At 41.0% G+C, this 16,335-nt stretch overlaps 1 protein-coding gene and 1 long non-coding RNA gene across 10 annotated transcripts in view; one reads left to right on the top strand and one right to left on the bottom strand.

The window, feature by feature from the left end:
• The window catches only part of LOC105484478 (BMP/retinoic acid inducible neural specific 2), a 112,245-nt gene that overhangs the window by 14,915 nt on the left and 80,995 nt on the right, over positions 1-16,335 (bottom strand). For all 3 annotated transcript variants that reach the window (XM_011746135.3, XM_011746134.3, XM_011746136.2), the window contains 2 exons: positions 13,324-13,514; positions 12,042-12,250 (listed from right to left, as the gene is read on the bottom strand). In XM_011746135.3, the coding sequence (XP_011744437.1) occupies positions 12,042-12,250; positions 13,324-13,514 (400 nt within the window). The remainder of the gene's footprint in view (positions 1-12,041; positions 12,251-13,323; positions 13,515-16,335) is intronic.
• LOC105484477 (uncharacterized) overlaps positions 12,743-16,335 on the top strand; it is a 75,310-nt gene continuing 71,717 nt past the window's right edge. For 4 of the 7 annotated variants that reach the window (XR_011611302.1, XR_011611301.1, XR_011611299.1 and 1 more), the window contains exons 1-2: positions 12,743-12,962; positions 13,394-13,533. This is a non-coding gene — a long non-coding RNA (uncharacterized lncRNA). Of the gene's footprint in view, positions 12,963-13,393; positions 13,582-14,771; positions 15,260-16,335 lie in introns of those variants that run through there. The other 3 variants (XR_011611295.1, XR_011611298.1, XR_011611297.1) reach the window with 3 other exon arrangements.

The following is a 16,335-nucleotide window of genomic DNA, read 5'->3' as shown; positions in this document are numbered from 1 at the left end:
CCCTCATTCCAGCCAGTCTCCTCTCCCCACCCTCCACCTTCCACTTCCAGGCTGCTCTTGTCCTACCTAAGGAGACACCTGCAAACTAAGGGCAGAGTGAAATGGGCTTCTAATTGTGAGCAATCGGGCTGGCATGGGAGAACAGAGTTGATGGTGTATGTGCTTAAAAGACCTGCAAATTGAATCCCAGGCTGCTGCAGCGAGGAATTCGGACAAGTCGCTTTTAAGGAGGTTTTGTGAGAAACACTCTTTTTCATCCTGGGGTCCACCTGAACTTTTGTGTGAACTCCCTTCAGTCAGCTGGTGAGCATGTCAAGCCCTCCCCACCAAGTCCTCCCTCAGCCTTCAACTAAATACAGGGTGAGCTGTAATTTAGAAACAAGCCCCTTCCCTCATTTGTGGCTCTAATCCCTTCTGGGATATTATGGACAGGATGTCTATGTATACAGCTCTTCACAGTGTGCAAAGTGTTTGCATGTGCTCTGAATCATTTGGTGACACCCCAACCCTATGGCAGAGCCAAGAGTGACATTCACAGTATTTATCAGCAGGTAGAACAGAAGCGCATTGACTCATCAGAAGGGATGGCAGCCCTAGTGCCAGGGCAGGGCTCTAGAGGCCTCCTGAGGTATACTCTCCTTTTGGTTACCATCAAAAGGAAATCTGGGGGCTACAGAAGGGGAGTAAGTGTGGTTAGGGCAGTACATGGGGGTTGGAGTGAAGACTATTCACCAGCTGTATAGAAGTGTTTCAATATTTTAAAAACCGATGTAACCATACCAGCTGAATGTAAGCCCTGTGTGCAGGTGAGTCAGATAGTTGGTAATATGTATCATGGATGAGAGAAATAGAGTTCAATGATTTCTCAAGGTCATAGAAATAGACAGCATCAAAGCCAAAACCAATCCCAAGTCTTCTTACTTGAGTAAGTTTGTTTCCCACTAAACCATGTAAGTCTGCCTTCACCTCGCCACATGCCAGACAACACTGTAAAGGGACCTGGAGCTGTGTATCTGCCACAGAGTCTCTGCTGCTCTAAGACCTGGTGTCATCGTGGGTGTATGTGTCAGGAGGGAGATAGGCATGTAAACATCCTCAATGTAATGTGACAATTTCTGCAATAGAGGTGTGTGCCAATTCGGGTAAACCTTCCAACAGAGAGGGATGCTCAGTGAGGTCTTAAGAAATATATTAAATAAACAAAAAGGTGCATATGTCCATGTTAGTGCAAAGAAGTTGCTAAGAAAGGGTAGTAAGTGCACATCTTCTTAGGGGAACAAGAAACAGGCAGATATGCTAGAGAACTTTTCTTCTACCAAGGCAGAGCAGGTAAGCAGAATCCTCCATCCCAACTCCATCCACCTCTTTCAAGAGTAATGAATGTGCTGGAAGCCAGCTGCTGAGGCATATTCATAGAGGGAGGTAGGTGGCAGGTACTGTAGCACCAACAAAAGAATGTTAGCTAGGAAGGATGTGCTGCTGTGTGTATTGGCCTTTGCTATATGGATCTATAAGTACTAAGTGTGTGAGAGCAAAGAAATGTTCCCTGGCAGAGAACCTTACTGCCAGGACAAAATGGGCAGGTCAATCCCATAAAGTGAGCAGAACTGTGGGGTGGGATGCCAACACACACCTTTGCTCCTTAGTCTAGCAATGGGTCCTTGAACAGGCCACATCAGGTCTCTAGACCTTGCTAAGTTATGTAAATATGAAAACTTGAAGAGATGAAGGTTGAAGAAAATACAAAATCATCCTTGTTTTTTCATGGTTTTCTTCCTAGGGGGAGAACCCATTGTACTCCCAGACAGAAAAAATTACCAGATCAGTCAGCCCAGTGGAAGTTGAATATTCATCTCACTTTCAATGTGTTCTTGGAGAATCTTCAAAAAGTGGCTTCCAAGGATGATGACCTCTTTGAAGAGATGGGCAGTGGCTCTAATTCTGGAAAGTACATTCATAGGCACTATAAAAAATGTAGTTTGGGATGTCTAACCACCTTTTGCTCCACCACCCACAGATTTTGCTTAAGAGGTGGGTCCAGAAAACCATAGTTAAGACTATGCAAGCCCAACTCTTTGTATTAAACTAAGGGTAGACTCTGAACCAGATTCTTTCTCAAGAGAATTGAAAACTATGATACTGAAAGAAAAAATTTAAAAGGTGATTGTAGATACTCATAAAATTCAAATAATAAACAATTATAAGGCACCTAAAATATGCCAGGAACCGAGGACATGGCAATGAACAAAGTAGTGACCTCTGCCGTGGTGGCACTGACCAAGAGATAAAACAGAAAAATATTCAGCAGAGCCAGAGTCAACTCCACAGCAAGCCAAAGTTACATGTAAGTTAAAGTCATCGAGGTACAGAAAAGTATGGAATAAATAGATAAAAGATTTCCAACTAGGGAAGCAGGAAGATGACACCGATGAAAAAGTAGTGACATGTATTTCAACAAAAAACAAAAAGAATAACCTGAGAGTATGACCATACTTTTCCAAGTTCCATGTGCCTGCATTAGATTTAGTGCCTAGTCCTTGGAGAGCTGTGGTATTTTTCACCAGAGTTCTCTTAAACTATTTTTATACTCAAGCTACCTTGAGTAGATTTCTGTTTCTTTCAACTAAGCATGCTTATATGTACTTGCGTACACACTAAGCAGAAGAGCCTAATCTATGTGAAAAATGCCATGTCCAGGGACTCATTCATTAATTCAACAAACCTTTACCCATTGCCCACAGTGTGGGAAGCTCTGTACTCTTATTGGGAAATCATAGTTGAACAAGACCCAGCCTCTTCCACAAGAACCTCATTGTCTCATGTGGAGGTCATTGTGTTAGCTGACATATGTTCAGTTTTACAGTTCAAATGATATGCCCTATAAAAGAGGCATATGTTTGAAACCCTAAAGAGGGGCATTTGACTATCTTGGGAGTTAGGAAAGGCTTCACAAAAGAGTTACCTTTTTAAGCTGAGCAAAAAAAGGTGAAGAGCCATTCAGGTGAATAGACAAGCATTACAAGTAAAGCAAACAGCAAGTGCCAGGAAAGTGAGATATGAGAACATGGCATATTTGAGGAAAGCCTGATATTTAGGTATGAATGGTTTACACAATATGAGTGGAAGGTGAAGAGTAGAGTGGGGAGTATGGGGGTTGAGAAAAGTACCAAAGGACTGGTTAAAAATGGAACTAGAAAGACAGCAGAGACAGATTTTCAATAGTCACATAGTTTAGTTAAGAACAGGAATTAATCTTTTTCACACTCCAACAGTGCTATGGTTAATACTATCTACACTTTCTTTTATTTATCTATTTATTTATTTATTTATTTATTTATTTATTTTTGAGACGGCATCTTACTCTGTCGTCTGGGCTGGAGTGCAGTGGCACAATCTGGGCTCACTGCAGGCTCTGCCTCCCGGGTTCACGCCATTCTCCTGCCTCAGCCTCCTGAGTAGCTGGGATTACAGGAGCCTGCCACCACGCCTGGCTAATTTTTTGTATTTTTAGTAGAGATGGGGTTTCACCGTGTTAACCAGGATTGTCTCGATCTCCTGACCGCATGATCTGCCCACCTCGGCCTTCCAAAGTGCTGGAATTACAGGCATGAGCCACCACACCGGCCTACACTTTCTTATTAAACCTCATGGAAAACTTCAAGATAGAAACTGTTCTAATTGTACAACAATTTTAGGATGAGTAAACTGAGGGTCTGAGAAGTTTGGCTTGTTCAAAGTCCCACCATGAACAATGGCAGAACTCAGATTCTTGGGTTGGAGCCTATGTTCTTTCCATTGTATCACACTGCCACCCAGGATGGGGAACAGTAGTTTGGGCTCTGTCCCATGTACAGTTTGGGGCCACTGACGGATTTTAGGCAGGGAGTAATATGATACAATATGATATGATGATTTGCACTCATGGTAGCAACCCAGAGGTTGAATCAGGGAGAAGAGCTGAGAATAGAGATAGGAAAACTACTTAACAGGATTATGCAAGAAAATCAGGTAAGAGCTGATGAAGTCCTAGATTAAGGAAATGGCAGTGGGCATGAAGAAGGGACAAAGGGCACGTTGAAGGCATATGCAAGAGAGTGATTATATTGCCTAGGTTTTCTTCTATGGTTTTTATGGTTTTAGGTCTTATCTTTAAGTCTTTAATCCATCTTGAGTTAATTTTTGTTTAAGGTGTAAGGAAGGGGTCCAGTTTCAGTTTTCTGCATATGGCTAGCCAGTTTTCCCAGCACCGTTAAATAGCAAATCCTTTCCCCATTGCTTGTTTTTGTCAGGTTTGTCAAAGATCAGATGGTTGTAGATGTGTGGCATTATTTCTAAGGCCTCTGTTCTGTTCCATTGGTCTATATATCTGTTTTCATACCAGTACCATACTGTTTTGGTTACTCTAGCCTTGTAGTGTAGTTTGAAGTCAGGTAGCGTGATGCCTCCAGCTTTGTTCTTTTTACTTAGGATTGTCTTGGCTATGCGGGCTCTTTTTTGGTTACATATGAAATTTAAAGTAATTTTTTCTAATTCTGTGAAGAAAGTCAATGGTAGCTTGTTGGGGATAGCATTGAATCTATAAATTACTTTGGACAGTATGACCATTTTCATGATTTTGATTCTTCCTCTCCATGAACATGGAATGTTTTTCTATTTGTGTCCTCTCTGATTTCCTTGAGCAGTGGTTTGTAATTCTCCTTGAAGAGGTTCTTCACATCCCTTGTAAGTTGTATTCCTAGGTATTTTATTCTCTTTGTAGCAATTGTGAATGAGAGTTCACTCATGATTTGGCTGTTTGTGTATTATTGGTATATAGGAATGCTTGTGATTTTTGCACATTGATTCTGTATCCTGAGACTTTGCTGAAGTTGCTTATCAGCTTAAGGAGATTTTGGGCTGGGACGATGGGGTTTTCTAAATATACAATCATGTCATCTGCAAACAGAGATAATTTGACTTCCTCTCTTCCTGTTTGAATATCCTTTATTTCTTTCACTTGCCTGATTGCCCTGGCCAGAACTTCCAATACTAGTTAAATAGGAGTGGTGAGAGAGGGCATCCTTGTCTTGTGCTGGTTTTCAAAGTGAAGGCTTCCACCTTTTGCCCATTCAGTATGATATTGGCTGTGGCTTTGTCATAAATAGCTGTTATTATTAAGAGATATGGTCCATCAATACCTAGTTTATTGAGATTATAGTGATAAATCAAGGAATTTAAGAAAATGAGGCCATTAAAGAGTGAAGAAGTATAAAGTTGGTCAGGTCAAGGAATAGGAAGGAACATAAATGGGATCTTTAAATTGTAGACCCAATGCCTACCTTTCATTTTCTGATATGATCCATTTTTCTCCAACTTTGACACAGTCCACCACAGGACTAAATGGGGAGATAGGCTTTCACAGAGTTCTGTCTTCTTGGTAAAACCTACTCCATGCCACAGTGATTTCTAGGTGGCACTGAGAGCCAGCTTGAGATTCGTGGCCATAATTATAACATGAGACCACTCAGCATAGTTGTAAGTTTTATCAGCTACATTTATCAGTTCATGTACAGGAAGGCATGGAATAGATGGAGAGTTGGATTTAACCAGGATATGTATGTATACATGATGAAAGATAAAAGAGGGAAGAGAGTTAAGAGTTAAAAAAATCACACCAATGATTTTTTAAATCATTTTAAACTGTCTAAGATACTAGTCTCTCAAATGTACCCTACCTTCCTGTTAATAGAAAGTCATCCTCATCTCTTCTACTCTCACTCCAAACTCTGTACACTCCCTAATCTCACCTCTTCTCTTCAGTTAACTTCCACTGTGCTCTCTGGATCTCACGATCAGTTCTTAGCAAAATCCCATATAATCTCAACCACTTCTCAAGAGTCCACTTTGCCTTTCAGTTCTAACCACAGTGTAGCTGACCCTGAGGACATGGTTTCCCCTGCAGCCTTCTCTAGCAGTGGCCATCTCATTTCCCACCCCCCATGCTCCTGGGCATGGAAGTAAGGAAGGTGCTCCCTTGTGATATCCTGAACACTATTCCTCCATCCTCTCTAATGATCTCTGGCTCCTTTGAAGCCAGAACCATGGGACTCTTAGTACCCACTACCCATCCTCATTGCAGTTTATTTTTCTTGTTACTTCCCCTCATTCATTTCCATTAAGTGATTACAGAGGGAATGCAGTTACTAATAAAATGAGGTTCCCGGGCATAGTATTCCTTCTATAATCTCAACATTAGGCATCACCCAATCATACTTGCTCTAGTCTCTTTCCGTAATGAATTGTCAAACCTACTTAGACTTTTAACCTTTAGACCTGACCAACTTTTCACTTTCTAGCATCCCTCAAAGGCCTCTTTTCATTCACTGACTGAATTATATTCCATGGTCCATTACTATAATCACTCCTTTGTGTATATTCTCAACTCTCTTCCCTCTTTTATCTTTCACCATGTATATACACACATCTTGGTTAAATCCAACTCTTTGTCTATTCCATGCCTACCTATACATGAACTGCTAAATGTAGCTGATAAAACTTACAACTATGCTGACTGGTCTCATGTTATAATTATAGCCACTGAAGTGGGCTCTCAGTGCTACCCATAAATCTACTATGTTTATCTAGTTAACCAACACTCTTAACTCTTATTCTCAAAAGAAACTCTTATTCTCAAAAGACTATTTCATAGATTATTTTCCCAACTGTTCCGTTTTCTTACTTTTAGCCAAAGACTTTCCTTCTGTCTCACCTAGGAAATCAAGAAGAAGAAGCCAATCAGAAGAAAACAGTGGCATCTTCTCACCATGCAACTAACATCCTGCTACTTTTGTCCTTGTGCCCTCTGCATTGCCTCCTGTTTCGAAGGATGAAGAGCTCAAGCTCCTGGGTAAGAACAACCTCTTTGCTCCTGCGATTATCTTCTGTCTCTCCTACATCATCACTTTCTTTCTCCCTCTCTACGGAGTTTTTTTTGTTTTGTTTTGTTTTTTTGTTTTTTTTTTTTTAAGACAGAGTCTTGCTCTGCCACCAGGCTGGAGTGCAGTGGCGCAATCTTGGCTCGCTGCAAGCTCCGTCTCCTGGGTTCAAGCGGTTCTCCTGCCTCAGCCTCCCAAGTAGCTGGAACTACAGGCATGCAGCACCATACCCAGCTAATTTTTACATTTTTGGTAGAGATGGGGTTTCACCATGTTGGCCAGGATGGTCTTGATCTCTTGAACTTGTGATCTGCCCGCCTTGGCCTCCAAAAGTACTAGGATTACAGGCATGAGCCACCGCGCCTGGCCTATGGAGTTATTTTAATCACTATATCAATATGCTGGAATAGCTCCCATCTTAAAAACAAAAACACACCCTCCTGTGACCCCACATTGCTCCCCAGTTATCACTTGTTTTTCAATTTGCCTTTACAGCAAAAGGATTGTTTCTACTCATATCTGAGTCTCACTTTTCTTCCTTCCTGGAATTTTCTTCACTCGGCCTTTTGTACCCTTCATGTACTGAACTACTCTTCTTCAGGTTACCAGTTACCTCCATGTCACAAAATTGAAGGTCGAGTCTCAATCTCCACCTTAGTGACTGCTCAACAGCCACAGTTGCCAGTTCCTTCTTTTGTGAAAAACATTCTTCACATGGTTTTGTGAGCCCGCTTTGGTCCTCTTCATACTCTCTGTCTCAGTCTTCTTAGTTGGATCCTCTCTTCTTCCCCCTTTCTGAATATTGGAGTGCTTCACAACTCAGTCCTCAGGCCACTTTTGTAGTTGCATTCACTCCTTGAGTGATCTCATTTCATTTTCTCCCATAGCTGGAAATACCAACTACACAGGTGGACATGTGTATATATTTGTATACCAACTTTCCAGATTCAATCATGGCCTTTCTCTTGAAATCTTGGTGTTTGTTTTCAACTGACTGTTAGATTTCTCTACTTAGACGTCTGATAGGAATGTCACATTTAGGAATGTCTAAAACCAAATTCTTGATTTATTTCTTTCAGATCTGTACTTCTTCCCAGTGTTGTCCTTCTCAGTAAATGGAATCACTGTTCATTTGATTGCTCAGGCCATAAATCTTGCAGTAAATCTTTACTCCTTTCTTCCAATCCATTGTCTGATTCCGTAGGCTCTACCATCAAAACATATTCTGAATATGCCAACTTCTCACCACCTCTGCAACACCAGCTTTGTCCAAGCCACCATTATGTCTTACCTTTACTATTGCAATAGCCACTGCACTGGTCTCCAGGATCCCCCTTTCTTTTTACTTCTTAATCAGTAAGGCCTTCATGATATGTCCCCTGCAACCTCTATAAACTCATCTTTTACTTCATTTCTCTCCTGACTGCATGCCAGCCTCATTGCCTTTCTTGGTAGTCCTGGATCATACAAAGTACACTGCCCTGCCCCTTTACAGCACTTGTACCTGCTCTGTCCTTTGTCTGTGATGTTTGGGGCTTACTCCCTCACTTCATTTAGGTCTCTGCTTAAGTGGCATTCCTTGGACAGGTCTTCCCTAAACTCCACATTCCCATCACCCTTTATCCTCTTACTTGGCTTCATTTTTTCATGCCATTCATCTCACCTGGCATTATACAGGTGTACCTCAGAGATATTATGGGTTCAATTTTAGACCACTGTAATAAAGCAAATATCACAATAAAGCAAGTCACGCACATTTTTTGGTTTTCCAGTGCATATGAAAGTGATGTTTACACTATACTGTAGTCTATTAAGTGTTCAATAGCATTATGTTTGAACAAAGAATGTACATACCTTAATTAAAGAATATGTTATTGCTAGAAAATGCTAATGATCATCTGAGCCATCAGCCAGTTGTTGGAGTCTTTTTGCTGGTAGAGTGTCCTGGTTTGATGTTGATGGCTGCTGACTGATCAGGGTGGTGGTTGCTGAAGGTTGGGGCGGCCTGTGGCAATGTCTTAGACTAAGACAACAATGACATTAACTGCATCAATGGACTCTTCCTTTCACAAAAGATTTCTCTGTAGCATGTGACTCAATTCGATAGCATTTTACCAATAATAGAACTTCTTTCAAAACTGGAGTCAATCCTCTGAAACCCTGCCACTGCTTTATCAACTAAGTGTATAAAATATTCTAAATGCTTTGCTGTCATTTCAACAACATTCATAGTATCATCACCAGGAGTAGATTCCCTCTCAGGAAACCACTTCCTTCCTCATTCATAAGAAGCAACTCATCATTCATTCAAGTTTTATCATAAGATTGCAGCAATTCAGTCACATCTTCAGGCTCTACTTTTTATTCCAGTTCTCTTCCTATTTCCACTACATATACAATTACTTCCTCCACTGAGGAAAGACATCCTCAAAGACATCCATGAGGGCTGGAATCAACTTCTCCCAAGCTCCTGTTAATGATATTTTGACATCCCCCTATGAATTACAAATGTTCATGATGGCATCTAGGATAGTGTTATTTCTAAATGATTTTCAATTTACTTTGCCCAGATTTGTCAGAGGAATCACTATCTATGGCAGCCTTTACCTTACCAAAATATTTTTTAAATAAGACTTGGAAATCAAAATTACTCCTTGATTCATGGGCTACAGAATGGATGTTGTATTTGCAGGCATAAAAACAATATTAATCTTGTACCTCTCCATCAGAGCTCTTGGGTGAGCAGGTACATTGTAAATCAGCAGTGATATTTTGAAAGAAGTTTTTTTCCGAGCAGTAGGTCTCAACAATGGGCTTAAGATAGTTCATAAACCATGCTGTAAACAAATATGCTGTCATCCAGGCAGGATTGTTCCATTTATAGAGCACTGGCAGAGGAGATTTAGCATAATTCTTAAGGGCCCTAGGATTTTCAGAATGCTAAATGAGTCTTGGCTTCAGTTTAAAGTGACCAGCTATATTAGCCTGTAACAAGAAAGTCAGCTTGTCCTTTGAAGCTTTGAAGCCAGGCATTGACTTGCCCTCCTTAGCTATTAAAGTCCTCAATGTCATCTTCTTCCAGTAGAAAGTGGTTTCATTGACACTGAAAATCTGTTGTTTAGTATAACCACCCTCATCAGTGATGTTAGCTAGATCTGGATAACTTGCTGCAGCTTCTAAGTCAGCACTTACTGCTTCATCTTGTGCTTTTATATCACGGAGATGGGTTCTTTCCTCCAATCTCATGAACCAACCTATGCTAGCTTTGAACATTTTTCCGTAACTTTTTGACCTCTCTCAGTCTTCATAGAATTAACCAGAGTTAGGCCTTACTCTGGATTAGGCTTTGGCTTCAGGGAATGTTGTGGCTAGTTTGATCTTTCCAGACCATTCAAACTTCCTTCATATCAGTAAGATGGCTGTTTGGCATTTTTATCATTTGTGTGTTTACCGGAGTAGCACTTTTAATGTCTTTCAAGAACTTTTTCTTTGCATTTGTAACTTGGCTAACTGTTTGATGCAAGTGGCCTAGGTTTTAGCCTTTCTCAGCTTTTGACATGCCTTCCTCACTATGCTTAATCATTTCTAGCTTTTGATTTCAAGTGAGAGATGTCTATTTCTTTCACTTGAAAACTTAGAAGCCATTGTAAGGTTAATAGTTGGCCTAATTTCAATATTGTTGTATCTCAGGGAATAGGGAGGCCTGAGAAGGGTGAGAGAGATGGGGGAACAGCCAGTTCCATACAGTGACCAGTCAGAACACACATCATTTATTGATGAAGTTTGTTATCTCATATGGGTGCAATTTGTGACACTCCAATTATAAAAGTGACATCAAAGGTCACATATCACAGATCACCATAACAGACAAAATGACAATGAAAAAGTTTAAAATACTGTGAGAATTATAAGAGACACGAAGTAAGCACGTGCTGTTGGAAAAATAGTGCCAAAAATAGTGCCAGTAGACTTGTTTGACACAGGGTTCTCACAACCCTTCAATTTGTAAAAAAGAAAAAAAAAGTATCTGCAAAGTGCAATAAAGCAAACCATAACAAAATGAGCTATTGTCTGTATATTTATGAATTATCTCTCTGCTATTAGAATTCAAGCTTTATGAGGGCAGGGACTTTACAGCTTTTGTTCACTCTCGTATTCTCAGGACCCAAAACAGTGCCTGACAAATAATAGGTGCTCAGTAAATATTTATTGAATGAATTAGTAAATAAAATTTGCTTGTGAGTTTCAGATGGGATAAAAGCAGGATATAAGACAACTATGAAGTCTTTTCAACACCTTAACATTATGCTTAGAATTTTTAAAAACCTGTATTCTCAAGTACAGTATTTTCACTGGTTTTCCCTAAAACAACATGAACTTTACTAGAAATCTCTTAGGTGTAAGTAGAGAAGATATGACGAAGGTTATAAAGTCACAATAACTATTGATCTTTTAAAAACATACATGAGATCATGTTACTCCCCTGCTAAATCTCTCCAGTGGTTTTTCACTGCACTTTGACTTATATTAAAATTCCTTCTCATGGCACATAATCTGGCTCCAGCTGACTTCCAAACCTCATCTTGTCTTTGTTATTCACCTCCCCACCATCTCAGCAGTCTTCTCTGTGGCCCAACAAGGCATGAGGCTGGTTCCTGCTAAAAGGCCTTAGTACTTACTTAGAACAAGTACTTAGCACTTGTTCTGTCTGCCTGAACACTTTCCGCTCACTTCTCCACACAGCTGGTTTCTTATCATTCAGAGCTCAAAGTCTAAACCCCAAAGTGCCCTCCATGATCAATCTAATAATCATATGGGCTGCTCCCTCCCCACGCCCCAGGAAATGTGCACCTATGACTCTGCTTTTCTTTATTTATCATTAGACTTTGTTGTTTTTCCATCCTCCACTAGAGTGCTGCAGCCTGCCTCAGAGTGGGCGCTCTGTGAGCGTCTGCTGTGGAATGAGTGACCCCATCGTGTCTGAAGGCTGGCTGTGTCTTCATCAGAAAGCTTCGTCTCCTCTTCCATCAGTCCGCCCGGCTGACCTAGAGCTGGTTGAGGCTGGGGCCTCCCCCGAGTTCCTCAGTGCTTCCCGCACCCCCTGCCCTGTACCTCTCAGGTCGTTACCTTGATGGCCCCCGTGGCTATCTGGATATGGTGCAGCCGTCGCAGGGTGCTCTCTCTGTCAATGAAGTAGGAGGCGGCCAGCTGGTGCAGGGTCTCCAGGGACACGGCCGAGCTGTTCCCACTGCCCCCGATTATAGAGGCACCTCCTGTTGTCTCTGTCTTTCTTCCCAGTTTCCGCTTGTCCACAAAAATGGTCAGGGACTCTTCTCCTATGGTGAACAACACGAGTGTATTGGTGAGGCTCTCTGCTCTCGAATCCCCTACCAATAGGAACATAAACCCTTGGCCAGGGCAGACCCAGCTGAGAGAGAGTGCAGCCCCTGCTGCCAAGCTCCTCCCCCAGCCCTTACCATCTTTAGAAGAAGCTCATCAGAGGGAGCCACAAGCCAGCGGCCTCGCTGCCTGAAAGGCCCTCTTCCAAAGCTCAGTCCCCCTGCCATCAGCTTATTTGCTTAACATCTTCTATTGAACTCTGTCTCAAGCAATTCTCCTCCATAGGGGAGACATAATTCTCTCTCTCAAATTGTTTACGAGGAGTCTTCGTGGCTTTTTCTGCTCCCTCGGGAAGGGCAAAAGCCTTGAAGCTCCATCTCCCTCCTCCCCATCAAACACTCAACACCAGCCTCATGCCGACAGCTGGCCTGAGCCCTGGGAGAGCTTGTTTGGGTCGATTGGACAGTGAGCTAAATGTTATAATAAATCCTGCTTCCTTCTTCCCAGGGCAGAGGGAACTCTGCATCTTCAGAGCTTTTGATCCTGCCCTGGTAGGTTCTAGCCCACATTGCTCCACCCTACCCCCACGCTCCGCCCCACAAGAGGGTGATTCATCAGCCCAGAACCACTGGAGTTGTTTGGACAGTTTCCAATCTTTATCGAGAGGAAGAGGGGTCAGGGACTCCAGGAACTTCGACTTCTTTGCCTGTGAGTCTGACCATTGTAGCCACAGCAAACATTAGAAAGTGGCGAAGCCTCAGGGGTTGGGTGACTCAGCGAAGAGAAAACTGGGAGCGCCCCCTGCTGGCAAGTGCTTGTTAGGAGCCTGTCCACCTCCAACCGCCATACACAACTTCCCCTCCTCAGGAGAGCCTTATAAGCAAATAGAGATGCTCTGGGGTAAATTGAGATGTCAAGAGACTACGCTGTTTTCAAATGCACCAGAAAGACTTCTGAGGCAATAAAAGGCCAGGAGGAACAAAAGACTGTTGGAGCTATACTACATAAGTCTTAATGTTACTTCCAATGGTCTGACAACCAATTAGCTTAGGATTGTGATGTTGCTTACCTCCAAGGGTGGCAGAAAGTAAGAAATGAGTGCCGTACTTTTTAATCAGGTTTTCTGTAACCTGTTGCAGATTGGGTCTCCTTCCAAGGAGGCGAATGTTCCGGATAAACTCTGGGGCGAGAGGCAATGGCAAACTGAAGAAGTCCTTCCTTTCTAGAGCCAAGTTGTTCACCTTCCAACGGGCAAACTCCCTGGAGGAAAAGCCAAGCGGTAAGGAAAAGCTGACCGCGTTTCAGAGCAAGAGGCATAAAATCTGAAGTAGGTAATGTTCTTCCTCCACTTGCAGCCATTCATCTCCTCTCAGCCCACATCCCCCCTCCTGGCCTCTACCCGCTGGAGGTGCCCAGTGTCTGGCAGAGGCCCCTTAGCCTCTCACCTGGCCTGTCATTCACATGCTGTAAGAAAGCTCTGTCTCCACTGACCTCCATCAGAGCCTCTCCCAGCCAACTTTCTCATCAGGCAGTAGTTGATTAGCGTATTCACATGAAGTCATGGTTTACAGTATCGAGTAGGAGAAAAAACACACATCGGAACAGTGGTTTGCAAAGATGTGATCTAATCACAGCTGTCTTATAGTGAATGAGTCACATCACCTGTCATGGCCTCAGTTACTCAACTGTGAAGTCAGGAGGCTTGCTCTAGAACCACTGCCCTCATATTTTGATCTCTGATCCCCTTCACACTGTTAAAAATTATTGAATCCCCATATTTGTACATGTGGCTTAGAGCTACTGAGATTTACCATTTTGGAAATTAAAACCAAGAAAATCAACATTTGTTATTTCATTTAGAGATAACATTAATAAACCCATTACATAAAACCTAACATTTTCATGACAACTGTATGTTCTGAAACAAAACAAATTTAGCAAGAAGAGTGGCATGACTTTGCATGTTTGCAAATCTCTTTAATATCAGGCTTAGCAGAAAAGAGCTGCACTCTCATATTTGCTTCTACATTCAATCTGTTTTCATAATTGTGGATTTTCATCTTTGGTACTACGCTAAACTAAACAGATGGTAGTTTCTTAAAGGTTAGTTACAATATGGAATCTGAAATCATATCAGTGAACTTTTCATGCTTTGTTACATTAAATCCAGTGTTCCATATTGTAATCTGAATGGATCTTTTATTCCTGCATAATGTTGTAACATCATGTGTTGGTCATCTGGAAAATATCAGGTCACCGAGTTATGCAGATCTTCCACGTTTTGACACTTTTCATTATGTAATATTAAAACATCTCACTATGTAATATCATGACCAATCTCTTCAAAGTCTTTAAATATTAGGACAATGTCAAGTTCATGAGGATGAATGCAAGTTTTCTAAAATTTGAATTTTCATTTAAAAGTTTAAATTGTATTATTGGTAACAAATACTGTCAGGTGTTTTTCCTTGCAGAGGCTGGCTTAGTTAATTCATTTGGTTTTTTTTTTTTTTGGAGAAACGTCTGCCAGACACTCAAGTCTGAATAATCATAGTTTGCCTGTCGCTTGTGCTTTCAAGAAAAATGGAGTTCCATGAAAAAAGTGGCTAATTCAGCTTGCAACTCAACCACAAAAGTATTTTTCCTTGAGACAATTATAGTACTTAAGTAGCCTGAGATTTGCTTTATGTGCACTTCCCATTTCATCTTACAGAATATTAAAAACACATGTACCCAAGGGTCAAGATTTAATAAAATTAATAAATGTCTCTGTGTGTGGAGCGTGCGCGCGTGTGTGTGTATGTGTGCGCGCATGTGTGGTTGTGTGTTTAGGTGCAAGTGTTTAATGAAGAATACATGACTCCTAGTGTTATGTGGTGTCACTGCCTTTATTCAAATTAAGGTACCAGCAGTTTTATTTTGTACCTTAAGTGCAAATGTCAACATGAACACTCTGAAATAGACTAAGAGGATCCATATTTTAAGAAGCCTTATTTTAGAAGATTGCAAAGTTGTTCGTTTCTAATCCTGTTGAAGATTTTAATTTTCAAGCTTTGCTCCTCATTGGAATGTTTGCATTTTAAAGGGGACAGGTTTATAAATCTTTGCCTTGGAATGAAATTTAAAGAATCATATCCATTAATGAGAAATGAGTTTTACATTGTCCCCCAAATTGTACTGGTAAGAACAGCTCCACTGCCTTAGGAAGCAACAAAATGTAAAGTGTTTACACCCTCTTCACCCATCCCAAATCTGCTCATCGTAACAGTGCCAAACCTTGGTCTAACCGTCCCCAAATGTCCATGACATGCAAATGATAGGGTTGCATAAAAATAAAATAATTAAAAATAAATAAATAGATTTTTGACAAAGATGCCAGGAACACACATTTGGGAAAGGAGAATATCTTTAATAAATGGTGCTGAAAAAACATAACATCCACATGCAGAAGAATAAAACTTATCTTTCACCATGTACAAAAATCAGCTCAAAATGAATGAAATACTTAAATGTAAGACTCAAAACTATAAAACTAATAGAATAAAGTATAGGGGAAAAGCTTTATGACATTGATGTGGGCAAGATTTTTTGGATAAGAACTCAAAAGCACAGGCAACAAAAGCAAAAATAAACAAATGGGATGACATCAAACTGAAAAGCTCCTGCATAGTAAAGGAAACAACAGAGTGAGGAGACAACCTACAGAACTGAAGAAAATATTTGCAAACTATGAGTCCAGTAAAGGGTTAATATCCAGACTATGTGAAGAACTCAAATAACTTAATAGCAAAAAGAACAATTTTTTTTTTAAATGGGCAAAAGAGTTGAATAGACATTTCTTAAACGAATACATAAAAATGGCCAGCAGGTGTATGATAAAATGCTCAACATCACTATCATCAGGGAAATACAAATCAAATGCACAGTGAGATGTCACCTCACCCTCGTTAGAATGGCTGTTATCAAAAAGCCAGAAAATAACAAATGCTGGCCAGGATGCAAAGAAAGGGGAACTCTAATGCACTGTTGGTGGGAGTGTAAATTAGTGCAGTCATTATGAAAACAGCATGAAGATTCCTCA

The sequence above is a fragment of the Macaca nemestrina genome, chromosome 1 (assembly GCF_043159975.1).
Source record: "Macaca nemestrina isolate mMacNem1 chromosome 1, mMacNem.hap1, whole genome shotgun sequence".
NCBI lineage: Eukaryota > Metazoa > Chordata > Mammalia > Primates > Cercopithecidae > Macaca > Macaca nemestrina.
This window is presented reverse-complemented; position numbering and strand designations above follow the sequence as displayed.